General features: G+C 62.5%; 1 protein-coding gene and 1 long non-coding RNA gene across 3 annotated transcripts; one reads left to right on the forward strand and one right to left on the reverse strand.

The window, feature by feature from the left end:
• Window positions 1–955: 955 nt before the first annotated feature.
• MAFK (MAF bZIP transcription factor K) lies at window positions 956–12,795 on the reverse strand. 2 transcript variants are annotated; one of them, XM_025416051.3, is made up of 3 exons: window positions 12,612–12,795; window positions 4,552–4,630; window positions 956–3,567 (listed from the first exon to the last, which is right to left on the reverse strand). In XM_025416051.3, exons 2-3 carry the CDS (start codon window positions 4,585–4,587, stop codon window positions 3,133–3,135), a joined length of 471 nt encoding a protein of 156 aa, XP_025271836.1. In that variant the 5' UTR covers window positions 4,588–4,630; window positions 12,612–12,795; the 3' UTR covers window positions 956–3,132. The 2 variants fall into 2 exon arrangements, with proteins under 2 accessions (XP_025271836.1, XP_025271837.1); XM_025416052.3 differs by lacking the exon at window positions 12,612–12,795 and adding an exon at window positions 5,285–5,667.
• LOC125755255 (uncharacterized) lies at window positions 5,645–7,168 on the forward strand. Its single transcript, XR_007411183.1, has 3 exons — window positions 5,645–5,812; window positions 6,316–6,483; window positions 6,940–7,168. It is a non-coding gene; the product is annotated as an uncharacterized LOC125755255 (long non-coding RNA).
• Window positions 12,796–13,000: the final 205 nt, after the last annotated feature.

Raw genomic sequence — 13,000 nt, forward strand, 5'->3', positions numbered from 1 at the left:
CGCACCCAAGGAGGCAGCCCCGAGAGGGGTGGACGGCCGGGGCAGGGCAGAAGGGCCCTGACAGGCTGGAGCCCATGCCTCCCCGAGCTCACGCCCGTGGACTCGCTGCCAGCCCCAGGCACTGGGCCGCCACGCGGGGCTCTCGCAGGTGGAGCAGGCCTGGCTTCAGGGAGGTCTGGCTTAGCTGGGGGCCCCGGGTGACCCTGCCACGCTGCCAGTCTGCTCCCAGAACTGCACACAAGGGACCTGTGGATTGGAAGGCGGGAGACAGGTGCCCCAGAGCTCGCCACCCACTGAAGCCCCCCCTGCCCATCAGGGACAGCAAGGACAGGGGTGGTCCTGGCACTGAAGCCCCCCCACCCTGCCCCACAGGGACAGGGAGGGCGGGGGCCATCCCATCAGCTTAGGCAGAGGTGGGCCAGGAGGGCCAGCAGGTCTTGGAAACCGTGAGACCTCATCTGCAAGCCCACCGTCCTTCAGAGGCTGACCCATCTGCCCCTTGGAGGGATGGTAGGTGGGGAAGGCCCTCGGCTCTGGCTTCCAGGAGCGCCCCCTTACTTTAGGCATCTCATTCACCCCAGATCAACCTTCCCTCTCCCTCCTCCTGCAAGACCTGACCTGAGACTGGGGCACATACCGCCCGGGGGGTGGGGGGAGCAATCCGCATTCAAGGGCTAGGGGCTCCTGGTCAGGGCAGACGGGACACTCAGGAATCGTGCCCACCATTCAGAAGGCCAGCCCAGCCGCGTCCACCTGCCTGACCCCCTCCCCATCCCAAGGCTGTCCTGATGGACACCTCCCCTCCAAACCTAGGAGACCCACCACAGGTGAGGATGATGGTGTCAGGGGGCCAGGACACGGGCAGGGGGGTGCAGTGGCCTAGCACATCCAACGCCCCCCCACACACACACTCAGGGACTTGACCCAAAGCCCCAGTCACAAAACCAGGCGGATCTGAAACCAGAAAACTTTATTGCAAAGGTACAAAAGCATCACAGCAGAGATGTACAGCAATAAATTAGGTGGTGGCTGTGAGGGGACAGGGCAGGCGCAGGGCACGTGTCAAACGGACAAGGACCACAACGTGGGGTCTCTTCTCAATAATTTATACCATAAAAGCAGCACAAAAATAAATATTGAAATGGAACAGCCGAGCAACGGAGGCGAGGACACAGGAGGCCCTGTCACCCAGACGGATGAAGGCACTGCCCCCCTCGGGAAGGACCCGTGTGTCTGAAGCACAGGAGACAAGGGGACAAACCCAAGGGACAGAGGTCCTTGCCTTTTCTCTTAAATAAAAAAAAAAAATCCATATATTAAACGTGTGACAATGGAATCTCAGTGAGCTGAAAGGAAAAGCGCGAGAATGCTCTGGTCTTCCGTCCCTGGCCCCCAGCCCCCCGGGGAGCGGGCACACAGGGGGCCCCAGGGCAGGCGGGATGCGGAAGGGAGCAGCGGGCAGCCGGGGTGGGGGTGATCGGCTCCCACCCCCACCCGACCCAAACTGCAGCTCTGCTCTATCAGGGATTTACAGTAAAAACAGGAAAAAAGTTACGAAAAATCTGTACGATAAAATGTGTATATAATTTTATATATATATATACTTTTCTCTCTTTTAAATATTTCCCCATGGTCCTTATTGATATCCAATGTGGATTACCTACCATGGCTATGGTATTGACAGCTTTTTTTTTTTTTTTTTTTAAATACACTGGGCCTTTTGCTCTGTCAGGATCCAGCATGCCCGAGACCCTTCACCCTCCCCCAGGACAAGGCCAAGCCAAGGCCGCAAGGCAATGCTGCTGCAGAGCCCCAGACGTCTTCCGGCCGCCCCTGACAGCAGACACAGGAGGAGGATGCAGCCGTTGGGGCCACATGTCCTCTTCCTCCCTAGGTGGTGGGTGGCGGGGCCAGGAGGAAGCTGGGAGCTTGAACTCACCGACCACCCCCAAACCCCGCAGCCCTGGCATCGCTCCAGCAGGGGCAGGAAGGGGCAGTCCAAGTTTGGAGCACAGAAGCCATGATCGATGGAGGAGGCTTGCAGGGGAGGGAAGCCCCAGCAGGGATCACCAAGGTCATGAGGGGTGCCAAGGGGGGGAGAAAGAGCAGGTGAAGGTTCCAGGTAAGGATGAAGCACCAAGGTGGCTGTGTCCCCTTGTCCCCTGTACCAACACACCACCCAGGTCCTTGGGAGGTGGCCCCATGCCTGTGTCAACTCCCTTGTCACACCTTCCAGCCCCTCCTGCAGAACCACAGCCTGCCCTCGAGGACCCTGCCAACCTCACCCCATTCCACACAGAACCCCTGCGCGTCCACCCCCAGGCCCCGCCACCCCTTCCTGCACCTGTTCCACCTTCCCCGGCTGGCTGCTCCCCGCCCAGCAGCTACTGCTCCTCAGTGGGGACCTCTCTGGGGTCCCTCCAACAGAGGGAAAACCGGCAACCCCCACGGAAATCTGGTACACGTGACAGGCCACACTAAGCCGCTCCCCTGCAGCCCTTGTGCTGCTGGCGTGCTGGTGCGACCGCTGGTGTGATGGCAGGCCTGTCCTGGGGCACACACACACACACAGCCTCTCAGGCAGCCCTCCCTTCGTCTCCGGTAAGGCTAGAGCACTGTCATGGTGCTTTTTGACACCACACACAAATGGTTCCTCCTAGAGCACCAGAGCTCAGTCAGGGCAGCGAGGGGGTTCCTGCACCAGCTGGTGGATGACAGCAGGCCACTCCTGGGGGCAGTGGAAGACAGAGGCCCTGTCATCTGGGCCACGGGGCCAGGAACCTTGTGGACCTTCCCTCCATACACCCTGACTCCCAGTGGCACAAGACGCACACCCCTGGAAAAGGACAGTCTGGAGAGAGCTGGCAGGGCCCAGAGGAAGGCCAGGTGGGTGCGTGTGTGCGTGTGTGCATGTGTGCGCATGTGGGAAGGCGTGCAGCACACGGTCTCACAAGACCCCATCTTTAGCCAGCACCCTCGTCCCCGCCACGAGTCTGTACTTGGGCTCAGGTGTTAGGGGGTCTGCTCCCCAGGGGAACCGCTGATGGGCATGAGAGGGATGCCCACCACCCGTCCGCCCGCCCACCCAGCACCCCGGCTGCTGCACCCCAAGGCCCAACCCCCGGCCAGGCACTAGGAGGCGGCTGAGAAGGGCACGGAGGTGGAGGAGATCTCGGCAGACTTGACGATGGTGATGACGCTGGTGGTGGCCACCTTGGTGGGGGTGACAGGCCCACGGGCCACGGTGCGGGCGAAGGTCTGCAGGGCCTCGTACTTGGAGCGCAGCGCGTCAAGCTCCAGCTTCATGCTGCTGTTCTCTCGAGCCAGCTTCTCCACCTCCTGCTGCAACTCCACCCGCTGCCGCTCCAGCTCCTCCTTCTGCGTCACGCGCTTGATGCGGCAGCTGGCGGCGTAACCGCGGTTCTTGAGCGTGCGCCGGCGCTGCTTCAGGCGGACCACCTCCTCCTTGGTGAGGCCTCGCAGGTGCTGGTTCAGCTCCCGCACCGACATGGACACCAGCTCGTCATCGCTGAGCACCGGGGCGTTCTCGCCCGCCTCCTTCTTGACCTGCAGGGGCCACAGCACAGGGGTCAGCACAGGGACACGGGGGCAGGAAGGACTTGCCACAGCGGGCCCCCAGAGCTGGCTCAGTGTGTCTATGCTGGGACAAAGCCTGGTTCCGGGCAGCAGAAAAACCTGGCAGCACCGCCTCTGCCGCCCAGGCTGGCCTTCACTCCTCCATCGTGGATTGGGAGTGGCCCCTGTGGGGTCACCTGACACCACACACACAGTAGAATGCAGGTGGCTCTCTGATGGGGGTCACTGGCTACACCTGACCCTCACCTGGTTCCCACTGGCTACCCAGACCCTGCAAGGCCATGGCCCACGTGCATGCCGCCCTCTGTGAAGCTCCAGTGCCGGGGAGTAGGATGAACACAGGCAGGTGAGGGGCAGGAAGGCACGGCAGCCCATCCTTCCACACCCCTCCGACCTAGTGGGACCTCAGAAGGGGTGTGGGTGTGCACGGCTCACCACAAATGCTCAGAGTTCCCTCTCGTGCCAGACCCAACTCTGCTCCCAGGATGAGACAGCCAACCAAGAGCACAGGCTACCGGCCTCAGAAGCTGGGTGGGCCTGGGAGGCAGCACGCACTGCACGCAGTCGGAGCCAGGCCCTGGGAGCTGGAGTGTCACCATTCACACGTGCTGCCTTGCCAGGGGTTCTAGGGGATGGAGGCCACACTGCCCACACCCCGGTGCCGGGGTGATGAGCACATCCAAGCCAATAGAGATCCGGGGATCCGCTCCTACACCTCACCCTCCCAAGGAGTGATCCCCCGGATGTCAGAGCTGGCATCTCCCATGGCCACAACCCTCAATTCTGTCACCACCGCTCTGTGACACCTCCTCTAGCCAACAGCCCCCACAAACACACTCTATTCCAGGGGATGGGACTTCCTTCCTCACACTCAGGGCAATCCTGGGAAAGAGGGGCTGCTGGGGTCTGAGCCCAGGACAGAAACAGGGTCTGCTTACCCCTAGTCCCACTTACCTTTAACCCCTTGTTTGGTTTGGGATTAGTCGTCATAACCTGGGCACGTCACCCGAACAGAAGGCCTTGGAAATTGGAACTACAAGATCACATAAGAACACAAAAGTGAGCAAGGTTAGGTTCTGGCCAGGCTGGGGATGGACCTGCTGTCGTCATAAGTGACCTGAGGTGGGGACATCCCCACCGTGTAGATGCTCCAAGGAGGCTCAGCTCCTCGTTCCGAGTCACCCCAAAAGATGCGAGCCAGCCAGGCCTGAGGGGCTTGCCAAAGGGTCGGCATCCTGGCCACACCCCCCACTCCAGCATCAGACCACCAAGTCACCCAGACCCACCTTGGCCCAGCGCCTGGCAGCTACACGGCTGTCCTGTGCTGCCCCTGCCCACCAGGCTTATGCTGCCAGGGTTGGCGGGGGGGGGGGGGGGGGGGGGGGGCACCAGAGCAGCTGTTGCTTCCTGTCCTCACTCCCTCTGAGCTGAGACACTTGCACCCACCAGGCACAGGTTGCACGTTTAAGGGCCAAAGTGCGCAGCAGCAAAGCTCCCACCAGGGAACAGCCACACCCAGCACCTGAAGGGCACTGCTGCCCCCAGGATGGCACCCTGCCCTGGCAAGAGCCCCCGGTACCCCTGACCTAGCCTGGCTCCAGAGAGGAAGGGCTCCTTTGGGGAGCACACCCCAAGGGATGGGTGGAGCCCCCACCCGCCGGGGCCCCGCCCTCCCTAGCAGACCTACCTCCGCAGAGAGCACTGCAGCTGTGGCATCACCACCCCCACCTGGGCTGCCCTACAGTCATGACCTGAGGCCCGTGAGGTGGGCGGGGGCTCCCTACACTGGCCAGGGCAGGATCCAGGAGGTGGGGAGCCGCCACCGCACGAGCTCATCGACTGTCTGGCGGGAGTCGTCCCCGGCGCCCGCCAGCCCCCACCGCTGCCCGCCCTTCTAGTTTTCGCGTCTGCATTGTGTCACACATTCTAATCATTCATGAAAAAGCCAGCCAAAGCATCCCAAGCATGATTCCCCTCTGATAGTTGCCATGGCGACCTTGGGAAGTAGCCAACCCTTGATGGTTGTCATGGAAACAGAGAAGCCCACAGCAACAATGGCTTTGGGCAGGCGGGTGCAGACATCACAGGTTGTGGGACGGTAAACAAACCCGTGTGCCCTGGCGGCTGGCTGGGGAGGATGAGGGGAAGGGGTTCTAGAGTTGTCAGCACACTCTGTCGTTGGGTTAGGGACCAGGGTCCACATTCCAAACGCCAGGTAAAGTGAACTGAGCAGAGAGAACATGAGAAAAATGCATGGCGGGGGAGGGGGCAGGCCCGAGAGAAGGAGCCGCACCAAAGCCTCCATCTCTAGGGCAAGTGGGACTCAGTGGGTGACTCCACCCCGCCTTCCTTCACCCATGGCCCTGGGACCCCGAGTGCAGCATAGCCTAGACCTGTCCCCCCACTGCTCCTGCCTGCTGCTCCCAGAAGGTCTCAGCACCCAGGCCACTGGACCCCCAGTCAGCCCTGGCAACACAGCCACTCTCCCAGGCACTAATGATGGATGATGGAGAGCAGGACAGCAGCAGGGCTGAGACCAGGCACAGCCTTGGGGGCACCGGGCTCCTCCACACCCCCCACACGTGTGCATGAGACAGATTCGCAGACACAGCAGCATGGGGTGATCCCGGCAGGGACACAGGAGCTGCTTCCTGACAGCAGCCTGACCCCGGCATCTGTGGTGTTGGGGGAGGGGGGCACGAGTGTCCCTCCCTCCAGGTGCTGGGGTCAAAGCCGAGCTAGAGAAGCCACCTGGACGGCCAGCAGAAGCCAGGCAGCTGGGAGAGCCATGAGAAACTTTTCCACGGGCACAGGAGGGGTGGCCGGGTGCCATTCCAGCACACGTCAGCGCACAAGGGCCTGGAGCCGCCAGGGCATAGCTGTGCGGTGAGTCACAGCTGTTTACAGAGTGAGGAGCTCACATTCCCACAGACCTAAAGCCCTCCCACCCTGCACGGACCGCCCAGCCTGCCTGATGAGAAAAGGGAGGCCCCAGAAAAGGAGGGACCTCCGCTCAGACCCCGACCAGCAGGGGCTTCTCTCCCTCACCATCAGTGAGGGGCCAGCTCAGCCAGCACCCAGGGCCACACAGGGCTTCGGTCAGGGCAGGTACACCTCCTCTGGGGACCTGCCCTCCATGACAGGCAAGGTGGGATGTCCAGGTAACCAGGATGGGCACAGGACTGGGCCACGGCGCTCCAAGGGCTCGGCCCCTCCTCTCTGTCTGCACAGGCCCCCTCAGGGTCCCTTGGCTAAGTCTGCAAGGTCAAGGTCACCTGGGCAAAGCCCCATGTCTACCAGCTCTGAACCCACCTGCCCACCTCCCTGGCTTTCTGGGGACAGGATACAGATGAGCGCCTCAGCAGAGGTGGGAGAAGAGTGGCCCCGAGCCCACCTGGGGTCCAAGCAAGAAGGGACGCCTCTCTCTGTGGGATGGTGCCACGCTGCGGTCTGACCCCTGGGGACTCCCTGCTGGTTTCAGACCACCTGTTCAACGGGAGAGTACACGCGGAGGTGATCATCACCTTGAGACAAGGTTGGGGGAAAACCCAGTAAAGCTCTTCTCTCTGTAGGTCTCAGGCTCTTTCTCTGAAAATGAGGGGCTCGGAACCAGGGGTCCCAGGCTTCTGTCCAGCTTGCTGAGGCCTCAGTTGGGCCGAGTGGGGGCCGCCAAGGAGATTGGGGGCTCCACTCAACCCCCAGGGGGCTAGGGTCCATACCAGGAAACCCCTGAGAAGTCAGAGACTTGGGGACAGGTGGGCAAGTCCCAGGTAAGGGCAAACACTGTCCAGGGCCTTCTGCTCGCAGACACAACCCCACTGCCTCAGGAGGACCAAATCTCGGCCTCCGCCCCCTCCTGAGGCACCCGCTCGACTGGAAGTCTCCTCTAGCTGCTGGAAAGCACAACTGTCTGCCTGCCCTGCCAGCACCCAGCAGTCTGCCCCCAGAGGCACCTCACAGCCTCAGGGCCACAGTGCCAGGAGCACAGGGCTGGCCAGGCACTGCCCTGCTTTCGTGAGTTCAGTATACAGACAAACAAAGCATCATCGTTCCCCTCTGCCAAGCTATACAACATATATGCAGTAGTGAACTAAAGTCACTTCAAACACAAAAGGCAAAAAAAACCCTAACAGTTTGCCTTTGGCAATAGGTTCAGAGAGAGGTTTCACACCTGTGCAAGTTTGTAAAACAACTGATTTTAAAACAACTGCCCTAAAACGTATTTATAAATGACTGAACCTCAGGCAACCTCATGGCCACCAGAGCGCACACAGGAGGGACTGGGTTCTGGTCTTGGGCTGGACCCCAGCCGGGGTTAGAGGCCTCGGCCCTGATAGGCCAGGCCAGGCGGAGCGCTGGTGAGGTGGCCCTCCTTCCTTTCCACAGCAGGCTCGATACCAGTGCCACCGCACCAGCAACAGGTCAGGACCAGGACCACCCCACGACTCTCCGACAGCTGCATAGGATGACACTCCAGCCATCATCTCCCGTCACTGCTAACTAACAAAACCCGCCATGAGTGGACGGACTGCTCATCTCTCTCCACAGGCTTTTCTGAATTCCAGTAAAGTCACCTGAGCAGCCCAATGGCCAGAGCCAGGCAGGGATCCCGGGAGGCGGGTCTGAACCTCTGTGGCGCGCATGCCTGCCCAGCAAGTGAGGGTAAGGACGCCCATGTCCTGCAGCCCTTGAGACGCTGCTGATCAAGGAAGGCTGCGCTGTATTAGAATTTGGAACACCTTTCCGGTGACTGCTTTTCTAACTGAAGAGCTTAGTCTTCAACCCAAAGCCGGAAACTCTATCCTCGTGTCTATCTACACAAAGTCCAGGGAAAGACCGTTCGCCCTTAAAGAAAACAAACAAAAACAGACATACCAGCAGCCTAGATGTAAGTCAAGTCTGGGGATGGCAGTTTGGAACAAGATAGGGAGCCAGGGGCGGCCCTGCCCTTCCTTCTGGGGCCCACCAAGAATAGGCAGGTCGTCCAGATTCAACAGTCCAAGACAGCCCTTCCAGGGGCAGGTGAGCTGGAGGCCAGGGCCTCAGACCCTCCATGCCCCCAGCATATGTCTACTGCTTGCCCACTGTCCCATTCTGCTCACCTGGGGTGACTGCAGTCCAGGCTGGCCCCAGGGTGCTCCGGCCCTTTCTGCACTGGACCCAGATTCAGGGCCCCAGGGGGACATTTGCTCCACCAGTAAAGCCGGGTGGCTAATGGGTACAATGGCCTGGGGCTTTGGAGTCTCACAGGGTTCTAATGCTCCCATTGGTGAGACCCACCTACACCGTAAGCCTCATGTGCAGGAAGCCGAATCTCTGGCCTCCAGCAGAGTGGGGTCTCAAAACACTTGCTCTTGCTCAGTGTGGAGTGAAGGCCACTGCCACTCCTCGTGCCTGCCCCCATTCAGCACCCCAGCTGTTCTGAGCCTGTGTTCCCAGGGCTCTGTGGCTGTCAGGTCCAGGGAGGGAGGGAAGGGGTTCTGTCCTCGAGCAGATCTCCACTCTGAGCAGCGAAACAGCAGCACCTGACTCACCTGGGTGGCTCCAAACCCCAAAGCCCGAAGTCACCGTGACGTGACTGCCTGTGTCCTGGAGGGCTGGGGCCCTTCTCACAGGGGGCCCAAAGCTAAGCTCCCAGATGCACAGTGGGGCACAGGAGTCAACTGTCCCATGAACACAGGTTAACACAGCCAGCTTGCCCCCTAAGCAGATGCCTCAACCAACTGAAGATGGGTCCCAGGACCAGGAGGGCGCACACCTCCCGCTGGACTCCCCTCAATGTGGGGTGCACCCCACCAGCCCGGCCCACACCCAGCCTGCAGGCTGGCCCTGGCTGGCCGCCCTCCGGCAAGACATGACTGTCTGCCTGGCTCGGAGGACGTCTGGTCACCTTGCGTTTGCAGTTTGAGGAAGCTGTGTCATCCTGGCTCTGTCCAGAGGTGACTCAGGCGGCTGCTAAGCTGACAGCAGGCCGAATGCCTCACCTCCTGGACCACGCCCTGGCCCCTCGCTGCCCCTGGTACCCCTCTGGGTGGTCGTCCTGTCTCCAGGCTCCCCTCTGCGCTTCTGTTCGCTCCACAGCTGCCCAGGGGGTCAACCAGCCCCAACCTCCACGTCCAGCCAAGGTTAAAGAGCCGGTGTGTCTGACAAGCCCCAGAGATGCACCCTGTCCCCACACCTGCCCTGCTTCCCAGTCTCCAGCTCAGGTGATGTCCCAGCATGCAATTCATGTCCCCAAGGCCTCACTGCTCCTTCCACGTCCACCTGCTGGCCTCAGCCCGCCTCCCTGCAGATGCTCCAGCCCTCCAGCAGCACCTGGCTCAGGCCTCGGCTTCTTCCATCTGGACCTTGGTCCCTCCAATGTAGGCCCCAGGATAGGAAGAACCACCTGCCCAAAGGCCCTCCTGAGCCCCTTGCTCCCTGGCTACCTGTCGCCTTCCAGGCCTCCAGCTCTGCCTTCTAGGGCCCCCACAATCAGTGCTCCTGCCCTCCTCCCTCAACCCCTACTGTACCAGAAAGCCCCCTCCTGCCCTCCCTGTGGCAGGCGGGCACCCTCTGGTGAGCATAAATCAAGGGCTGAGCCCAAGACTTGGTCCTGGTCTCTCTGTCCGAGGCTTGCTCCCCTCGCTGGAAGGAGAGCAGCGGATGTTCTTAACTACACCTGTTCCCCTCAACTTCCAGCAAGTGGGAGGCATGCTGCCTAACCACACGTGAGCACTGCACTGAAGGGAGGGGGCTCTGGGGCACCCCCCGTCCAGGGCAGCCCACGTGACACAGAAAAGCAGGCAGGGTGCTACGCCAGACCCCGGGTGTCAGACTCTGGCGCTACAGGCCAGGTGAGGAGGCTTCAGGCTTGGGGTCCTCATCTAAAGCGGGAGGGGGTGGGGGGGGGGCGTGGACTGCATGATCCGTACCATGTATCTCTACCTGTTCTAAAGTTCTATGATTTTAAGACAACACTTTCAATTTCCTGAAACTGTAAGAAAGAGGAAACATGACGAGTCTGGGACTTACAAAAAGCAAAAGTAAACACGGGAGCAATGCATCTTCCATCGGCAGGGAGCAGGGAGGCGGGGAGCAGAGGGGAGGGTGAGTCACTGTTTACTGCTCTGAGGAGCAACCACACAGAGAACGCTCACAGCTGCCCGGGTTCCATTTCCCGTGTGGACTGGACCCTAAAGCCAGAAAGTCCACTCCAGAAACCTTTAGACTCGGGACCAGGCAGGCCTTCTTCTCGGCTCCTGAGACAGTAAACAGACTCTCCAGCTATTGGAGCTCCAAGAGAGCCCGCGTGTGGGGCAGCAGACACTTGGGCGGACGAAGGTGGGTCGGGAGAGCCACCTCACTGCAGCCCTGCCGGGCCCTGGAGACAGGGCTGGAACGAAGCAAGCCACAGCAGTGACTTCCCCAGTAGCCCCAATTCGACTCCCATTTTTAGCAACCACCTTGAAAGTGAGTGGGGCTGAACTTGGACCACATCCCTTAAAGTCCAGCTATGCTCAAACACAGACGCAAAGGCACTCCAAAGAGAAGTCTTGCTTTGTGTTCCTGGGTCAGTAAACTTTATTTTGGAACCACAGGAGGACCGGGGTTAAGTTCTAAAAGCAGACCTCCCTCCTCCCCGCCCCCCCCCCCCCTCCCCGAGCTCAAACTCAAAACACTGCTACTGGGTTACCTCCTGAGGGAAGTTCTGCAAAAGATGTCAACTACCCACAATGCAAGAGAGGTTTAGGTGTGCCTCACCCACCTGCACAGCCCACCTTCCACTTCTCAGACCCCTCCCACCCGCGTGGACAGACACTCTTTAAGAAGCCCCATCCCAGAAGGCATGGTGCTTGGAGAGGCCCAGCGCACACGGTGGAGAGCGGCACTCTGCCGAGATATACCTGTGCTGGGAGGGCTGTAACAGCAAAATCTCCAGTGCCCATAAAGGGGAGGGAAGAGGGGGAGGGGAGGGCGTCCAAGTCACACGGACCCAGGAAGCCACGGACCCCATCTGCGTGTAGGGATCTTCCGCACTGACCATCCAGCGGGGAAGCAGGGCTGCCCGACCAGAGAGCAGCGGGAAAGGTAAACAAGAGCATAATCATTAACGCAGAACAGAGCAGGGAACTTCCAGCACCCCAAAACATCAACGCTCCACGACTGTGTTCTGCTTTGTGAAAGCACTCCACAGCACGTGGCTGGCCAGAACAGCACGAGACGCCCAAGGCAAAGCCATCAGCTCTGCCTAAGGTAGACCCAGGTAGGGGGGACCCTCCCCCACCCCGTAGCCCTCCGAGGTTCCCGGGGCGGGGGCAGTGGACGCGGGTGGGCGGACCTGGGAGGGATGGAGACCCCCATTCGCAGACGAGAAGGTGAGGCCGCGGGGTTTGGGGCAAGCGTCCCCCTCCCCACTCAGAGCTCCCACCCCAAGGCCTGCCTCCGGGGAACCCCTGGCAGGTCAGCTGCTCCGAACGTGACAGCGGTCATGAGTCCCCTCGTCCTGTCCCCCCCGCCCCCGCCCCCAGCGCGGGTGGGCAGCCCCCGCCGGGCAGGGCGGCACCGGCCGGGTCGGCCCCGCGCCACCACGCGCTCCCCTGCACGTGGCCTGTATTTTCGCCCCCGCCTTCCCGCCTCCGAGCGGATCTCGGGGCCAAAGGCACCGCCGGCGGAGAGGGCTGGACAAGGAGCGCCGGGCCCGCCCGCACGCCCCGGGCTCCCCCCCGCGGGGCCCCCAGCCTCCCGCTCGGGCTCGGGGCGGCCCGGGGACCCGGAGAGCGCTCCGGGGCCTCAGGGGCGGGCGGCCCGGCCCGCGCGGCACCTGACGGCAGGTGCGCGGGCCGGGGTCTCGGGGTCCCGCCCAACTTCGCGGCCGCGCCGAGGCCGCCGTGACTCAGCGGCGCGCGGCCCCGCCCGCCCCCGGCCCGCCCCCGGCCGGCCCAGCCCCGGCCCCGGCCCCGGCCCCGGCCCCGACCCCGACCCCGGCCCCGGCCCCGGCCCACTCGGCCCGGCCCGGCCCGGCCGCTCCTCACCTGGCGTCGCGCGGGGGGCGCGGGCGCGCGGCGGCTCCTCGCGGGCACGCGCTCTCCTCGCGCTCGCGCTCACTCTCGCGCTCCCCTCGGCCGCCGCCTCCGCCGCGCGCTGGGGCTCCGACTTCGCAAAGAACAACAAGTCCCCCCCGCCGCCCGCCGCCAGCCCGCCCGCCCGGCTCCCCAGCATCTGACACCGCTTCCGGGATCGGCGTCGGCGCGCGTCACGCCGCCCCGCCCACTGCGCGCCGCCGCCGCCCGGCCCCGCCCCCCGGCCCCCGCCCGCCGCCCGCCGCGCGCCGCTCGCGGGCCCGGCCCCGCCCCCCGCCCCCAGCCCCCCGCCCACGGCCCGGCCCCGCCCCCCGCCCGCCGCGGCCCGGCCCCGCCCCGCC

Source organism: Canis lupus, chromosome 6 (assembly GCF_003254725.2).
Source record: "Canis lupus dingo isolate Sandy chromosome 6, ASM325472v2, whole genome shotgun sequence".
Classification (NCBI taxonomy): Eukaryota; Metazoa; Chordata; class Mammalia; order Carnivora; family Canidae; genus Canis; species Canis lupus.

What these genes read in the sequence shown, in the direction of transcription:
- MAFK (XM_025416051.3), bottom strand. Translation starts at nt 4,587, where the DNA reads ATGACGACTAATCCCAAACCAAACAAGGGGTTAAAG. An exon ending in AACCAAACAAGGGGTTAAAG is followed by an intron (nt 3,568 to 4,551) that starts GTAAGTGGGACT and finishes TGGCCCCTGCAG; the next exon opens with GTCAAGAAGGAGGCGGGCGA.